The sequence below is a fragment of the Lissotriton vulgaris genome, chromosome 10 (genome assembly GCF_964263255.1).
Source record: "Lissotriton vulgaris chromosome 10, aLisVul1.2, whole genome shotgun sequence".
Taxonomy (NCBI): Eukaryota; Metazoa; Chordata; class Amphibia; order Caudata; family Salamandridae; genus Lissotriton; species Lissotriton vulgaris.
Window position 1 is genome coordinate 1,055,874,606 of NC_141698.1, and position 17,032 is coordinate 1,055,891,637.

Sequence of the window (17,032 nt, forward strand, 5' to 3'; positions counted from 1 at the left end):
GTTGAGGGTGAGGGGTTGAGGGTGAGTGAGGGTGAGGGGTTGAGGGTGAGTGAGGGTGAGGTGTTGAGGGTGAGGGTGGGTGAGCGTGAGGGTGAGCGTGGGGGTGAGTGAGGTGTTGAGGGTGAGGAGTTGAGGGTGAGTGAGGGTGAGGGGTTGAGGGTGAGTGAGGGTGAGGGTGAGGGTGAGGTGTTGAGGGTGAGTGAGGGTGAGTGAGGGTGAGGGGTTGAGGGTGAGTGAGGGTGAGGGTGAGGGTGAGGGGTTGAGGGTGAGGGGCTGAGGGTGAGTGAGGGTGAGGGGTTGAGGGTGAGTGAGGGTGAGTGAGGGGTTGAGGGTGAGTGAGGGTGAGAGGTTGAGGGTGAGTGAGGGTGAGGGGTTGAGGGTGATAGAGGATGAGTGAGAGTGAGGGTGAGTGAGGGGTTGAGGGTGAGTGAGGGTGAGGGGTTGAGGGTGAGTGAGGGTGAGGTGTTGAGGGTGAGGATGGGTGAGCGTGAGGGTGAGCGTGAGGGTGAGTGAGGTGTTGAGGGTGAGGAGTTGAGGGTGAGTGAGGGTGAGGGGTTGAGGGTGAGTGAGGGTGAGAGGTTGAGGGTGAGTGAGGGTGAGGGGTTGAGGGTGAGTGAGGGTGAGGTGTTGAGGGTGAGTGACGGTGAGGGTGGGTGAGCGTGAGGGAGGGGTTGAGGGTGAGGTGTTGAGGGTGAGTGAGGGTGTGGGTGAGGGGTTGAGGGTGAGGGGTTGAGGGTGAGTGAGGGTGAGTGAGGGTGGGTGAGGGGTTGAGGGTGAGTGAGGGTGAGGTGTTGAGGGTGAGTGAGGGTGAGTGAGGGTGAGGTGTTGAGGGTGAGTGAGGGTGGGTGAGTGAGGGTGAGTGAGGGTGAGGGGTTGAGGGTGAGTGAGGGTGAGGGTGAGGGTGAGGGAGAGTGAGGGTGAGGGTGAGTGAGGGTGAGGGGCTGAGGGTGAGTGAGGGTGAGGGGTTGAGGGTGAGTGAGGGTGAGGGGTTGAGGGTGAGTGAGGGTGAGAGGTTGAGGGTGAGGGGTTGAGGGTGATAGAGGATGAGTGAGAGTGAGGGTGAGTGAGGGGTTGAGGGTGAGGGGTTGAGGGTGAGTGAGGGTGAGGGGTTGAGGGTGAGTGAGGGTGAGGTGTTGAGGGTGAGGGTGGGTGAGCGTGAGGGTGAGCGTGGGGGTGAGTGAGGTGTTGAGGGTGAGGAGTTGAGGGTGAGTGAGGGTGAGGGGTTGAGGGTGAGGGGTTGAGGGTGAGGGGTTGAGGGTGAGTGAGGGTGAGGGGTTGAGGGTGAGTGAGGGTGAGGGGTTGAGGGTGAGTGAGGGTGAGGTGTTGAGGGTGAGTGAGGGTGAGGGTGAGTGAGGGTGAGGGTGGGTGAGGTGTTGAGGGTGAGTGAGGGTGAGGGTGAGTGAGGGTGAGGGTGGGTGAGCGTGAGGGAGGGGTTGAGGGTGAGTGAGGGTGTGGGTGAGGGGTTGAGGGTGAGTGAGGGTGAGGGGTTGAGGGTGAGTGAGGGTGTGACCATATCCATTCCAGACACTGATAATTAATTGGCGACAAAAGTTATTATTTGACGTGGCATATCTTAATTGCTAGGTTTTTTAATTACTAGTTGATGTTTAATTTTTGTAATCATTTTTTTAAGTATGCACCTCTTAAAAAATAAATAAAAATATTGCTTGTTATGTATTTCCATTTGTAGACCTAGAATAGTTATGGTGCATTGTATGTAGCTTTAAAAAATAAAAATGTAGACTGCTCAATGTATTTCCGTGAATAGATGCAGGTTGCCTCTTTCTGTCAAATAATATCCCTTGTTCAACTTACTATAGTGGCGCGGCATACTATGAAGCAGAGGAGGACTGACTGTCAGAGCCTTGCTCTTTCCTCTCTTGCCAACAGGGCTACTCCAGAATAAGACCACGAAAACCATAATTTGTGAAACATGGCCATTTGACTCGCAGCCCGGTCAGTGGAGGGGCTCCGCTTTCTGATCCGTAGAGGCTGATGCGCAGTCACTTTCTTGAAGAGGAAATGGGGAATAAAAACTTTACTTTTGCAGTGATGTCGATGAACCTGGCTTGATGTCACACTGCTGCATTGTGCTGATTTTCTAAGTAAAAACATGCATAGTGAGGAGCACTAATACGGGTTTGAGATGGTGGAAGAGCTGCTTATCTCTTATGGAGATAGATTATCTGGGGGGAGGAAGGGCTCCTAATGGGAAGTGTAGACGGGGAGAAATTGAGAAAAAAAAGCTGAGCAGGGAGGGTGTTATTGCGGCTATCTGTTTGCCCGAGGGGAGGAGAAATGCAGGCCTGAGGCAGAGCACACGCTGAGAAGCTTGTGGGAGGGGGGCTGGGCTGCCTTTGATCTGGTAATGCGAGGCAGGCAGGCAGGGGGCTGGTGGCATTGTGCACGCGCTTTTTAGGGCTTGCGCTTGCGCAATGACCTAAAAAGCACATGCACTTGAAGAAATCGCCAGTGGTGGATCAACACTGGATAAGCCGTAATAGAGCTTCGCCAGCGATGCGCAGAAGCGCATCAGCAGGCGAGCCCTAAACAGAGGCAAGAACATCACAGTGACACAGGAATACAGAAAAAAAGCAGGCAAGCACAAATTACAACAAAAAACAAATGAACAGTACTCTGAAGCAGCAGACTCGAACACTCGAGGCAGGGGGCCTGGAGGCAGCAACTGTTCACAGGAGCTGTAGGGGAGAGTGCAGGCATGTGACCGAGGTCAAGGTCTTACGAGAGCTCCCCCGCAGCGGTCTGCATTATGTAGGGGAAGGGAGGATCGCTCAGCTGGGAAGTAGGAGCGGGGAGAGCGGAGGGGTAGGGTGAGCAGTGGCGGGAAGCATGGGAAGGAGACGGCGCAAGGGGGCAAGAATCAGGTGTGGGCAGAAAAATAACAAGCATTAGGAATGCATTAGGTCTCGGGCTGTTTGAGTTTGAGATAATGGCATTGTGAATGGGAATGTGTTTTAGGCATGTTTTTTGGAGTGCACTGTCAGCTGTTGATGATTGTGGAAATTAAAAGAGTGGGTGGTGCACTGTCAGCTGTTGGTGTGTGTGTGTGTTTAGTGAAAGTTGCACTGACAGTGTTTGTTGTGTGCGTTGGTGTTTAGGGGCACTGATGCATGGTGTTTATTTTTTTGGGTGAAAGCATTAATTGACAGCTGGGGGTGTGTTGTTTTGTGTTGTTTTATGTGTGGTGGTGAGTCTATCGGTGTGAGTCTGCACTCAGTCTGCACTCACTGTCACTCTGCACTCACTCTGCACTCACTGTCATTCTGCAGTCACTCTGCACTCACTGTCACTCTGCACTCTCTCTGCATTCACTGTCACTCTGCACTTACTCTGCACTCACTGTTACTTGCACTCATTCTGCACTCCCTGTCATTCTACACTCAATGTTATTCTGCACTCACTGTCATTCTGCACTCACTTTGCACGTACTGTCATTACTCTGCACTCATGTAATTCTGCACTCACTCTGCACTTACTGTTACTCTGCACTCACTCTGCATTCACTGTCACTCTGCACTCACTCTGCACTCACTGTTGCTCTTACACTCACTCTGCACACAGTCACTCTGCACACACTTACTCTGCACTTACTGTAACTCTGCACGCAGTCTGCACTCACTGTCACTCTGCACTCACTCTGCACTCACTGTCATTCTGCACTGACTCTGCACTCACTGTTACTTGCACTCACCCTGCACTCACTGTCATTCTACACTCATTGTTATTCTGCACTCACTGTCATTCGGCACTCACTTTGAACTCACTGTCATTGTGCACTTAGTTTGAAGTCACTGTCACTTTTGCACTTACTCTACACTCACTGTTGCTCTTACACTCACTCTGACTCAGTCTGCACTCACTAACACTCTGCACTTACTCTGCACTCACTGTCACTCTGCACTCAGTCTGCATTCACTGTTACTCTGCACTCACTCTGCGCTCACTGTTACTTGCACTCACTCTGCACTCACTGTCACTCTACACTCACTGTTATTCTGCACTCAGTGTCATTCTTCACTCACTGTCACTCTCACACTCACTCTGCACTCACTGTCACTCTGCACTCACTGTTTCTGTACTCAATTTGAACTTACTGTCAATATGCACTCACTGTCTCTGTACTCACTTTGCAGTCACTGTTACTCTCCAATCACTGTTATTCTGCACTCACTCTGCACTCACTGTCACTCAGTCTGCATTCACTGTCACTCTGCACTCACTCTGCTCTCACTGTTACTTGCACTCTCCCTGCACTCGGTCATTCTACACTCATTGTTATTCTGCACTCACTGTCATTCTACACTCACTTTGAACTCACTGTCAATGTGCACTCAGTTTGAAGTCAATGTCACTTTTGCACTCACTCTGCACTCACTGTTGCTCTTACACTCACTCTGCACACAGTCACTCTGCACACACTTACTCTGCAATTACTGTAACTCTGCACTCAGTCTGCACTCACTGTCACTCTGCACTCACTCTGCACTCACTGTCATTCTGCACTGACTCTGCACTCACTGTCACTCTGCACTCACTTTGCATTCACTGTCACTCTGCACTTACACTGCAGTCACTGTTACTTGCACTTACTCTGCACTCGCTGTCACTGTACACTCACTGTTATTCTGCACTCATTGTCATTCTGCACTCACTTTGCACTTACTGTCATTGTGCACTTACTTTGAACTCACTGTCACTCTTGCACTCACTCTGCAGTCACTGTCACTGTGCAGTTACTGTGCATTTACTCTGCACTCACTGTCATTCTGCACTGACTCTGCACTTACTGTCACTCTGTAGTCACTCTGCATTCACTGTCACTCTGCACTCACTCTGCACTTACTGTTACTTGTACTCACTCTGCACTTACTGTTACTCTATAGTTACTTTGCATTCACTGTCACTCTTGCACTCACTCTGCACTCACTGTCAGTCTGCACTCACTGTCTCTGTACTCACTTTGCAGTCACTGTCACTCTGCACTCACTCTGCACTCACTGTCACTCTGCACTCAGTTTGCACTCACTGTCACTATGCACTGAACTGCACACACCACACTACCCTGAACAGCACTCTGCACACGCCTCTGCACTCAACAACACTCTGCACTCAACATCACTCTGCACTCAACATCAGCACACAGCACTCTGCACTCAACAGCACACAGCACATGCACTCAACATCACTCTGCACTCAACAGCACACAGCACACGCACTCAACATCACTCTGCACTCAACAACACTCTGCTGTTAACAGCACTGTGCAGTCAACAGCACACAACACTCTGCACTCAACAGAACACAGCACCCGCACTCAACATCACCCTGCTCTCAACAGCACACACAAACACAGAGAGGCCCGATTGATCAGCAACATTAACGATTTTCAGATCACTAGGTAAAATCTCTGCCAGGGCGCTCAGCCTGTTATCGTTCCGAGACTGTAATACAGAGGACTATTAAGGTTGCTAATATTATCCACAGTTACAGCGCTTAGAAACGGCAGTACAGAATCCACCGCAATTATATATGAATCAAGGCTCCAATCCATGCCCATCACTAGCTGTCAGAGCTCAGCATTTCTCATCAGGATCCTCAAATCCACTGGCTGATGCGGCGCTGGATGTAGTGGGTGCGGTCCAGTTGAGAAGCGCCTTTCCTCTGAAATGAGCAAAAATACAGCAGCCCTTCTGCCCCATTAAAGTAACAGGAGCCTACCGAAAAACGCTCCGGTCCTGTTTTTTTTTTTATATAGACCATGCTGAGAAGGAGTGCTGGTACTGTCCCACTAAAAGGAAATGCACCATGCTGAGAAGTGCCGGTACTGCCCCACAACAAAGGAATTCCGTTGAAAAGTTCTAGTGATGTCCCAATAAAATAAAAGGTGTCCCGCAAAGAAACGTGCTACTGCCCCCTTAAAAGAACAGGAGCCCTGCTGAGAAGGGCTGGCACTGTTCTATTAAAGGGACAGGAGCCCTGCTGAGGAGGGCTGGCACTCTTCCATTAAAGGGACAGGAGCCCTGCTGGCACGAAACAGCACTTTCCTGGTAAACGTCTTGTTGCGATGTGCCAGTACTGTCCTATTAAAGAAACACGATACCTGCTGAGGTGCAAGAGTAAAGACGGGGCAAGATTAAGAGCAGTGTTTACACTTTCAGTGAACGATTAAATGTTTCATCTAGGATTCATACAAACTTCAGCTTTTGTACCGAATGGCACCAATAGGAAGCTTAACTGTAATTCTTTTTATCGACCGCTGGAAAATGAAGGTCTGAGTCATCCCTGACTGAAGTGAAAGCTTTGCACTGCAGAATTTACAGTTATAAGCCTCTTCTGGCTCACCTCCCTTGCAGGTTGTGAATGCACATGTCCCCCACTCAAGGAACACGCGTTTGTCGATTTCTTTGGGTGCTTTAATAAATCGACAAACGCATGTAATACGGCGTGCTCCTTGAATGGGGGACATGTGTGGAGTTGACTTTGTAATGTTGCTGAAAGATAGCGGTAGCTTGGATGCAGGAAGCACTAAAGTACTCGCTGTCATCGCTGCAATGATTTCTCACGCACACGCCATTAAAGGATGCAGACGAACGCGCACCTGACAAATACACATTAAAGAATGCAGACAAACGCGTGCCCGACAAACGCACTGCAGAATGGTGAACGCGCCCAGACCATCTGGATTCCATTACAGAGGCTCCCTGACAGCTCCTAATTGAAATTAATGGATTGCCGTGCGCATAACCACACAGAAAATGCAGGAACTAGCAAACGAAAATTATACATGACCTATTGCGTTAAGGCTACTAGAAAGACTGCACCGCGAGGACCAATTACAATGCAGAGGCCAAAAATAACTACCGACAATCTCGCGCACGGAAGAATTTTTGCTACACTACTCTGAGCCCCAAAACAATACGGCTTGAAGCTCCGCCCCACTGCTGACGCAGTGGTGACGTAGGCCGAGCCCTAAAAACGGAGGCTAGAATATCACAGAAACACAGGAATACAGAAGAAAAGCAGGCAAGCGCAAACTACAACAAAAAACAAATAAACAGTACTTTGAAGCGGCAGACTCGAACACGCAAGGCAGGGGGCCAAGAGGCAGCAGAAGATCGCAGGAGCTGTCGGGGAGAGTGCAGGCCTGTGACCGAGGTCAAGGTGTTGTGTAATGTAATTTAATGTTGTTCAATGGTAAATACCCCTTTTACCCGGCACCTAGCGCAGCGTAGTGAGTTACTTCACACACCGATTTGTGGATTGCATCTGCTACGCAAACCAGCTGCTGACATCCTTTCTTGCAACTTAGTTTATACTTTACATGGAATCCAGATCAAGGACCTGCGTTCTTGCGGTTCTGCCCATAGTGACACCCACTTTTTCCACTTGCCCGACTCTGGCTCTCCTCCACACAATGCATCAAACAGAGGGTCCCCACTTTAAGTAGCCAGCCTCTCCTTAACCTTCACAGGAGGGTGTCAAAGTGGGTTTCTGGTCCTATATTTGGACAAAATCCTCCAACATAACCATTATCCCACAATAGGCAGAAGCTTGTGTGACAACTGCTCCACACTGTCCTGTGGAGGCCACGAAGTATAAGGCTGAAACGCATCAACCTACATGTTCCACGATCAATTCCACTCAAGAAGAACAGAGAGGATTCGAATGTTGTTATAAACCAATGTTATAGGTGTTGTTCTATCCAATTAATTTGTGTATTACATAAGCAGGTCTATTGAAATGTTTTTACCTGGAGATGGTATTTGCTTGATTCCTTCATAACAGTGCATTTGTCCGCCATTGCGGTCACACTGTTCACCTGGACACAACATTGTTAGCTATGACAGTTGTCCTGATCCATAGGAACAGTATCAGCATATAAAACTGGTTGATATGTCTTGAACATTTTTCAATCATGTGTTGCTTCGATTTCTATGTAAAGTATGAAAGCAAATTTTTGTTAGTATTATATGTGTTGTTGTCAGTGCCTTTTTTGACAGCAGCACAGCAACACCTCTAATGCAAACCAAACACAAATTATCAGAATAATCATGATTTAATCCCTAAGGCTGACTCTAGCACCACAGAGGTGACAAATAATAAGTTGACCTCTCATTTGAATCTACTATATCTATCCTGCTAGAGCCTTGTTCATAGTTCGCCTTTCACTCAGCGCAGCAGGGTGACTTAGCTGCTTTGTGTTGCGTGAAACTTGCATACATTTTTACCTGAATTTCTGCATATGAAGGAATACTGGGCTATGTCAGAGCTGAGGTCAGTATTCTAGGCACTGTCCCTTTTGCTGTGCAATAAAACCAAATCGTCTTTAGAGGTTGGTGGATGGGATACTCTGTCAAATTGTGGAGGACATCCCACCAACTGGGTTACAAGTAGCTATGGGCCCGATGTAGGTAAATCTCATTTACCGACTTTAGAATACCGAATTTTACCGATTCGGTATTCTAGATTCGGTAAATGAGATGTAGGTAATAATTCGGTAATTTTTACCGAATCGGTATGATTCGGTAATTACCGAATCGGTATTTACCGATTCGGTAATTGCCATTGATTCCTATGGGCCTTGAGGCCCATAGGAATCAATGTCAATTACTGAATCGGTAAATACTGAATCAGTAAAATTTAAAGCCCCTACATCACAATCTCCAAATACCGGTCGGTAACGGCCGAAATCGGCCGTTACCGACCTGTATTTGGCGACCTACATCTGGCCCCTAGACTTTAATGTATTTATAATACTGTGGACAGGACCTTTGTGAGGAGTATTCTACCATAAGGCCCTTAGATCCTGTTAAATGAAGGTCATCCAGCAATTACGGCATATGTGCAAAAAGGATCTAACTTGAGTACACATTCTGTGGGATCTCCAATACCCAGTTGTTTTGCTAATCTATGTAAATACCTTAATTGGTGTGCTTGCCCTGGACCAGTTTTGTTTGTCAAGATTGGGGAAGCCATTAACACAAACACTTAGGTTTGTGCTATGGGGAAAGGGAGAAATGCATTTTTAAATCCTTGTACTTTGCTCTGTGGGTCCCAAATATGAATTCCTTTTTGTGCTGTTGCCCCTTTTAAAAGGATTACAGTAAAAAGAAGGAAGCAAAAGAATGGTATCACAAAGTAGAGACAAGAAAGTGGGAAAGTAAAAAAGATGGAGTACAAAAACATAACAATGCCGTTAGAGCATTAGGGAGATTGTTGAATCCTACATTTTAATGCATTCAATGAAGTGATACTATCTAATGACCTAAAATGACAAACTTTGCAAATGTGATGAAATTGGTAAATAACCATTGTAAAGAGTTTTTAAATGTCAAATCAGACCCCCTACCTGGGATCTCCATCTTAATTTGCTAATCTGCCCACCTCTCATGAGTTTGGGTAACCTCTAACATGTTTCCAATTTACAGGCCATCCAAGATTCTTTAACCAGTTGTATGCTGGCATGGACCACTACTCTCTCGTTGGGCGTTTCATTACAGAAGCATTGAACCCCAGTATGTAAGTATAATCTTATTCTTTATGTGCCATCCAGTTAGAGCAGTGTTTACTTGGCTGAGGGCAACAGACTTAAGACAATGGTCTAAGTGTCCAGTGGAAGATAAAGCCAAGCCTGCATTTAAGTATGTAGAGGGTCTGGGTCCATCAGCTGATCTAAATTTGCAACTGCAGGTCTTAAATTAAGAGGTAAAACTCCAAAAACGACAATGGTGGATAATGATCACACAGACAGATGCACTCATGATATAGAAGTAGCCAACGTGGGGAGGGTCACATTTTGACAGTCAAATGATGATGCGCAATTTGTAAAGTGCTCAGCTGCCAGAATAGGGCCACATTTCATGCACATATGTCAAACAGTCTGGGGCTTTTAAAACCTTTCCACCCAAATTGTATTTGGGTGGAAATTTTGAATTTCTTTTTCAGGGGGAGGTGGGGGGGGGGGGAATTTTCACACCTGTGGGCTATGCTCTCATACCCTGGTGTTTGGTGTGCATCTTGTGCATGATGCAGTAAGAAACATCTCCCAAAAAATGTTTGTAATCCTGCCTCAACATTTTGCTGTTACATTATTTGGCAATGTGATTTAAATTCTTAAGAGGACGTGTCACAAAATCCCCAGTCACTGAGTGGGCGGTGTTGGTGTTGCAAAATAACCCTGCCTAATGAATATTAATTAGGCAGGTTGCTATTTCTGCCCCCATGTAACTGGCTACAAACAGAGGGGTGGCAGCCTGCTTAGAACAGCAGACCTACAACCATGCGTTGGTATACCCAAATGGGAAACATTATTTTTAAGAAGCTCATGTTCATTAATGAAATGGTGTTGCTTTGAAAAAACGTTTTCATTTGGGAACACATCAGGGGAGCAGGCAATTGTCCCATGGACCATTACCAGCTCCCCTTCGAGCATTGCTCACAAAGAGGATGGTCTCCCTAGGGCATGCTTTCCACTTTGCTAATCGATTACCATGTCCTTTGAGGTGTGGGTATCTGACCATTGCCTAGCAGCCACAATTGCAGTTGCAAACCATTGATTCATACCACTATGAAAGTTCAAAAATGGAACTGTCAATATTTTTTAAAACATTTTATTTTAATTATTCAGAAAAATGCTGAATGGATTTACACCAAATAGCAAAAATAAACACAAACACCAGTGCCGTTTGTCAACATACCAAATTTTGTGCAAATTTGTCCAGTAGTGTTTGAGTTATCATTTTGCTGAACTCTTTGAATAAGAAACACAAACAAAATGTTGGCAGCCACTGATAATATTTGTGCGCTTATTCAATCAACACAAATATTCATGACACACATTTGTCTCATGAATGATCCAGAATGTGTTCTTGTACCAGTTCGGTCAACTGGAATTTAAAGGCCTGATTCACAAAGGTAAACTTACACTTTTGTGTACGTTTATGATTGTTTGCTATTCACAAAGGGATTTATGAGTAGTATCTTAATGAGAGTAAAGTCTCCGCATATAAAAAGATAGGACAGACCTATCTTTTTATGTGGGGACATTCTGCTTTCATGAAGATACTTCTTGTAAAATACCTTTGTGAATAGCAAACAATCGTAAACTTACACAGAAGTGTAAGCTTACCTTTGTGTATTAGACCCTTTCGTAATTTGAGATTTCCTTGTTGGAAGAATTTTAGTGAGAAAATTATACTTAAATGTTTGATTGGAATTGACAATTTAGATCACAAAATAGCTTATTGAAAATAAAATCTTCTTGTTTCCCATACAAATCCCATCCCAGGAAAAGCTCAAGCAGTGCTATGGGTATGATCTAGAACCTATAATACACTAAAATTCCCCTATTATAGCTTGCTATGCCATCATAATGCCACCCCAATACACTGCTGATGACCAACACTCTACAGGAACTCGCTCATGGCATCACTGGTGGTATCTCATTTGACGTCACTAATATTGTTATCGCCGACAAGGCATTCAATACACTTGTAAGGCAGCAATTTAAATAACACCTAATAAATATCCTCACAGAAGTCACATAAATACCGATAGCAATCAATATCATTGACATTAATCGGTGTCCTCGCAGTTCCATTAAGAGATTACAGATGTTCCTGAATGTAAATGCTGATGATAGACCGTTACTTGCACTAAATTCCATCATATAGTCAGAAATTCCTTAGTATACTTATTATTCTCATGCAGGTCTATGTGTATCCATGCAGTATTGCCATACACCAATGGCACTGGCAATGCTATATGGAGCGTCCATCACCACCCCCTTTTGTACCGCTTTTGGCCACCATAAGTGTGGCAGGGTATGCTCAGACGTGAGCCCCTTGATCACTTTGCCACTGGATTCAAGCAAGCCGGGATGAAGACGGCTGGAATGCCAGAATCCGGTCCTCGGAAGCTTGTTTCCGGTCCAGGGAAGTCATGGCTTGGCAGTTCGGGCTGGACTGTTCCCATGAGGCACAGGGTCAGACTGATTTGCATATGGCCATGTCTGAACTGGGGTGGCAGAGTGGGCTAAAGAACGGTGATGGATTAAACCCAGATCTTTTGACTGGGTGTGAGTGTTTGATTGATTCAGATGCTCCGTCCATTACCACCCCCTTTTGTACCACTTTTGCCGCCATAAGTGTGGTAGGGTATGCTCAGACGCGAGTACCTTGTTCACTTTGCCACTGGATTCAAGCAAGCTGGGCTGAAGACGGCTGGAATGCCAGAAACCGGTCCTCGGAAGCTTGTTTCCGGTCCAGGGAAGGCATGGCTTGGCAGTTCGGGCTGGACTGTTCCCATGAGGCACAGGGTCAGACTGATTTGCATATAGCCATGTCTGAACTGGGGTGGCAGAGTGGGCTAAAGAACGGTGATGGATTAAACCCAGATCTTTTGACTGGGTATGAGTGTTTGATTGGTTCATATGCTCCGTCCATTACCACCCCCTTTTGTACAGTCAGTGTTCAAATACAACATCATGCTAGTATTTGGTAGAACTGAGGTTTTATAAAAATTAAAAAAATTAAAATTTAAAAGCTATCCTGCGACATTACCTGTCCAGTCTGCTTGTATCAAAAATTGCCAGGTGCAAGGATTTATTGGAACATAAACAGACCCCATCAATGTCACTCCTCGCCAGCTAACTAAGAATGTTGTCACATGTAAACAGGCAGCTTAGATTGCTAGGTAATAAAAGTATGGGCTAGACTAGAAAGAATTAGTAGACAATCTGGGTTAGTCATGAGAAGTAGGAGAGGAGGGGGAGCATAACATGTGATTTACATTAGTACCACTATGCAATAACCCTTAACAAAAATAGCAGTATCTCAAAAGCATATTAAAAAAAGTGTAACCAAAGCAGCGTGGGATATATGAGTGGCACAATATAGAACCTGATTTAGGAAGAACTGTCTGGTGAACAAGATGCAACTCTGACTGTCCATCAAGATCAGCAATTCTTCCTCAACTTTCAAGGCTCATTGGGCCAAGCATTCGAGACCTCTTGTATATACTTTAGTATATACTATAGTATATACTTTAGTATATACCTATGTGTGTATGTACTTTGTGGGCTCTGGAGATCAGCCCTAGGACTTGTCTGCTTCCACTTAGGGACTTTTTTTTCTCTTCAACTGCCTCTATTTAACTTTATTGATAGAAAACGACCAGCAGAGGTTAGTAAAATACCAGAATCACTTTTGCATTCCTTAGATTATAGTCAATAGAAATTGTCCACGAGCACCCGTAGACTATAATATTTTTTTGAAATCTTGCATTTTCAGTGATTAGACCACCGAAGGCCCTGTTTTTGTATTAAAAACAGATCTTTGGACTATACCATTTCTCGCTCAAAGGCTATATTTCTCTCCATGTGTTCCCATACCTGGCTTGTCACGCAGTTTGGTGCTTACATTACATCCATGTTAAAGAACAGTAGCTGTTTCAGCACCCAAGCTAATGTGCTGCATAAAAGGTCCCAAAGGCAAGACCGAATGCATTGCAAATGCTTGTTTATTATTGACTGTATTTATTCATTGGTTTCCTCTCTGAATAGGCTGGGGCTTGGAAGCTTCATTTAGCAATGGAAGGTACTCTACATTATCAAACTACATTACAGGCCTTGTCCCTCAGATTTCAGCTTTCTACCCGTGACGCAGCACTTTCTTTTCATTCTTTAAGATAAAACGGGGCTATTCCAAAGAGGTATTTTATATACTAGCCACAGGAAGGCTAACCTCCCCTCCAAGACTAGGACTCACGCATGTTCACAACACTTCTGATTAAACGCATTGTTGTCTTTTGTTATATCTGCAGGTCATTCGACCGCTCTAACAACATAACCGTTCAATATCGTAACAAGTTCGTTCTTCAAGTTTTCGTTTACCCATACATATTATTAAGTTAGTGTTAGGGCCCCCGGAAGCGTTGGGTGCCCCCATGAATAGTGTGGGGGGCTGCTCCGCAGGGGCTGCATGGGCCTGTGTTACACTCCTGACTTCCCCCCTTAGAAAAGGCAGGACAAGATAAACAGAATATCTCTAGGACAGTGAGTGACTCAATCACTACCTTTTGTGCTAGCACAAAAATAAAGCTGTAAAAGGAAGTAAAAAAGAATAGAGGGGCATATAACCAACAACTAGCGATATTTATCGCTAAATGGGCTTAGCAACATTTTTTCTATTGCCGTGCTTCGCCTGATTTTATCGCTAAGATAACTTGCTATTAGCAACGTTTATCTCAAATGCGATAACATTTCAGGCGTTAGCGGCGAAATGCGTGAATATCGCTGGTAATCCAGCGATATTCAAGTATTATCGCCAATGGGGACTTAGCCATAATATCCAACTCCCATTGGATATAATGGCTAAGAACTGGTCTGAGCAGGCGTTAGTTTTTGGAGATATTTGCGCTTAATGCGAATATTTCCTTCGCTACGCCTGCCTTGCTAATAGGCGATAGCGACATTAGTGACTGCTTTCAGTCGCTAACAGGTTGGGTACGCCCACTTTGCATGTCATTAGCGATAAATATCGCTGACATGCAAAGCGGGCCCCAAACCGCTCGCTATCGCCTACAAGCTGTCGCTAACTGCTGTTAGCGACAGCTTGCTAATAGGGCGATAGAATTATCGCCGCTTAGCGTCCGAAAACCGCCGCTAAAGCGGCGATAATCACATATTGCCCACCTTGGAAATATTGCCCAGAGTTTTAAACCTGCCCAAGCTTCTGACTTTTAACAGGGGTTCTGATTTATCATTTTCTCTATTGGAAATGTTATTGTATTGTAATTGCATTTATATAGTGCTTACTACCCCAGACAAGGCGCCAGTGATTTTTCGGCGAGTAGCACGCTACTCTGGAACCCATAAAGGATTAAATGCTTTAGCATTGTGAAAATTAAGATTTAGAAGGAGTAAGAGGGATATCTTTGTTTGTGTTGGACACACAGCAGGTGGAAGTGGAAATGCTCAGAAATCCCTGGCTTCTATTATTAATCTTAAATCATTAAAATGCGAACATTTTTGTTGGTTAACAGTAAACGTGCTTAGCATCAGCACCTAGCGACCACAGCGATGTGTGTGAGTGTTCTATAAAAGAGGGTGTTTTGTTATGTTCCATCCAAATATAATTGGATGCTGCCAGCAGATGAAAACAGGTTTTAATTGAAATTAGCATGCCTGTTTGAGAGGGCATCATTAAACTGCTCATCATTATGACTGGCGTCCCCATCACCATTTGTCCTACTTCTATTGTGCTTACCCTGTGAATTGCAGGACCTTGGGGCCGTCTGCATCTGCCTTGCATCTCTTTAGCAGATGTTCTGTGCGAGAACTCACAGCAAAGAGGCCATTTTCAAAGCCGTCACTGGCAAGGGTGAATTGGCCCTTTGTTTAAGGGTTACATTTATGGCGAGCACATGGTTATTACGGAAATTTGTATTAATCCCCACAAGGGTGAAATCGTACTTGATTGAAAATGAAGCCCTCGGTGGGTTTTTTGTGTGGTTGATACTAACAGCTTATTTTTCTCTCTTCTCTTTTTAAAGCTATACATACGAGGTGTCTCCAGTTTTCCTGTTAGTGGAGGAAGCTGTCCTCACGAAGATGATTGAATTTATAGGATGGGAAGGTGGTGACGGTATTTTCAGCCCAGGTACAAAAAACAATAGAGTTTCTTTACTTTGGGATACACGTAAATTATGCCAGCTGCGCGCATCTTCCGGGTAGTTGACCTTTTGAGAATATGCTCATGGTGAAAATGGAACACAAGAGACATCTGGCAGGGTTATAAGTATTTGTTGAAAGTGTTTTGGCACACCAGAGAAAGAAAAAAACTCCACAGACAGCAATTCAGCTAAATGACAACACTGATGACATCATCCAGTGATTGTGAGTGTTTTAACCCGTTAAGTGCTGCGAACGTTCGGCGGACGTCACGTGCACTACCTCGCTAGTGCTGCGCACGTCCGCTGAACGTTCCGATTCCGCCCGCGCAATGGAACGTCCACACTGGGGCGGAATTTGCGGCGCACTTAACGGGTTAAAAAAGTTTACGAGCGTTAATAATGTATACTAAGTTCTATTGGTGAATAAGTGGGTGCCTGTTTGGATGATTCAGTGGGTGCATGACTGAATGTATAAGTGAGCGATTAGGTGTCAGTGAATGTATGGGTGAGTGACTGGTTAGGTGAATGTCTGTACCTGTCTGTCAGTTGGTGTCTAAGTGACTGAATGAGTTGGTGAATAGATACATAAGTGGCTGTATGAGTGATTGATTGACTGACTGAGAACCTCTACGGGTGTCTGAGTGTCTGTGTGGGTGGGTGAATGAGTGAGTGTGTGACTGCCTGCATGGATGAGTTAGTGGGTGAGTCAGTGGCTGTATGGGATAGTGACTGTGTATGTAAAGGGCTGCATGGAAGAGTGAGTGTGTGTATGGCTGTGTGGGTGAGTGTATATGTCAGTGGTATATTGGTGAGTACTGGGTATGTGAAAGGCAGTATAGGTGAGTGATGGGGTATGTGAGTGACCGTATGGGTGAATGAGGGAATGTGAGGGTGGCTATATGGATGAGTGTGTGCTTCTGTCAGTGACTGTATAGATGAGCGAGTACGTGGTAGTATTTGTATGAGTAAGTAAGTGTGTGTGTGTTTAACTGTGTGGGTTAGTAAGTGGCTGTGTGATTGACTGCATAGGTGAGTGACTAGGTGTGTGAGTAGCTCTATGGTTGACTGATTCAGTATGTGAGTGGTGTTGTGTTTATGAGTGGATATGTTAATGCCTGTATTAGTGAGTGAGTGGGTGTATGAGTGGCTGTATGGGTGAGTGAGTGGATGTGTGTGCTGATCTATGAATCAGTGAGTAGCTGTGTAAGCACTGGTATGGGTGTTTGAATGGGTCCGAAAATGGTAGCGTGGAAGTTGGCCCCCATCCCCATGCCGATTTCAGCCCCGGTGACCCCATACCCTGGGGCCAGGCTTTTTCTTTTTTTTTTTTTACAATATC

General features: G+C 45.4%; 1 protein-coding gene across 1 annotated transcript in view; it reads left to right on the forward strand.

The window, feature by feature from the left end:
• The window catches only part of GADL1 (GAD like acidic amino acid decarboxylase 1), a 686,124-nt gene that overhangs the window by 241,686 nt on the left and 427,406 nt on the right, over positions 1 to 17,032 (forward strand). Inside the window, exons 4-5 of the mRNA XM_086942110.1 lie at positions 9,450 to 9,540; positions 15,574 to 15,680. Coding sequence (XP_086798236.1) covers positions 9,450 to 9,540; positions 15,574 to 15,680 — 198 coding nt within the window. The remainder of the gene's footprint in view (positions 1 to 9,449; positions 9,541 to 15,573; positions 15,681 to 17,032) is intronic.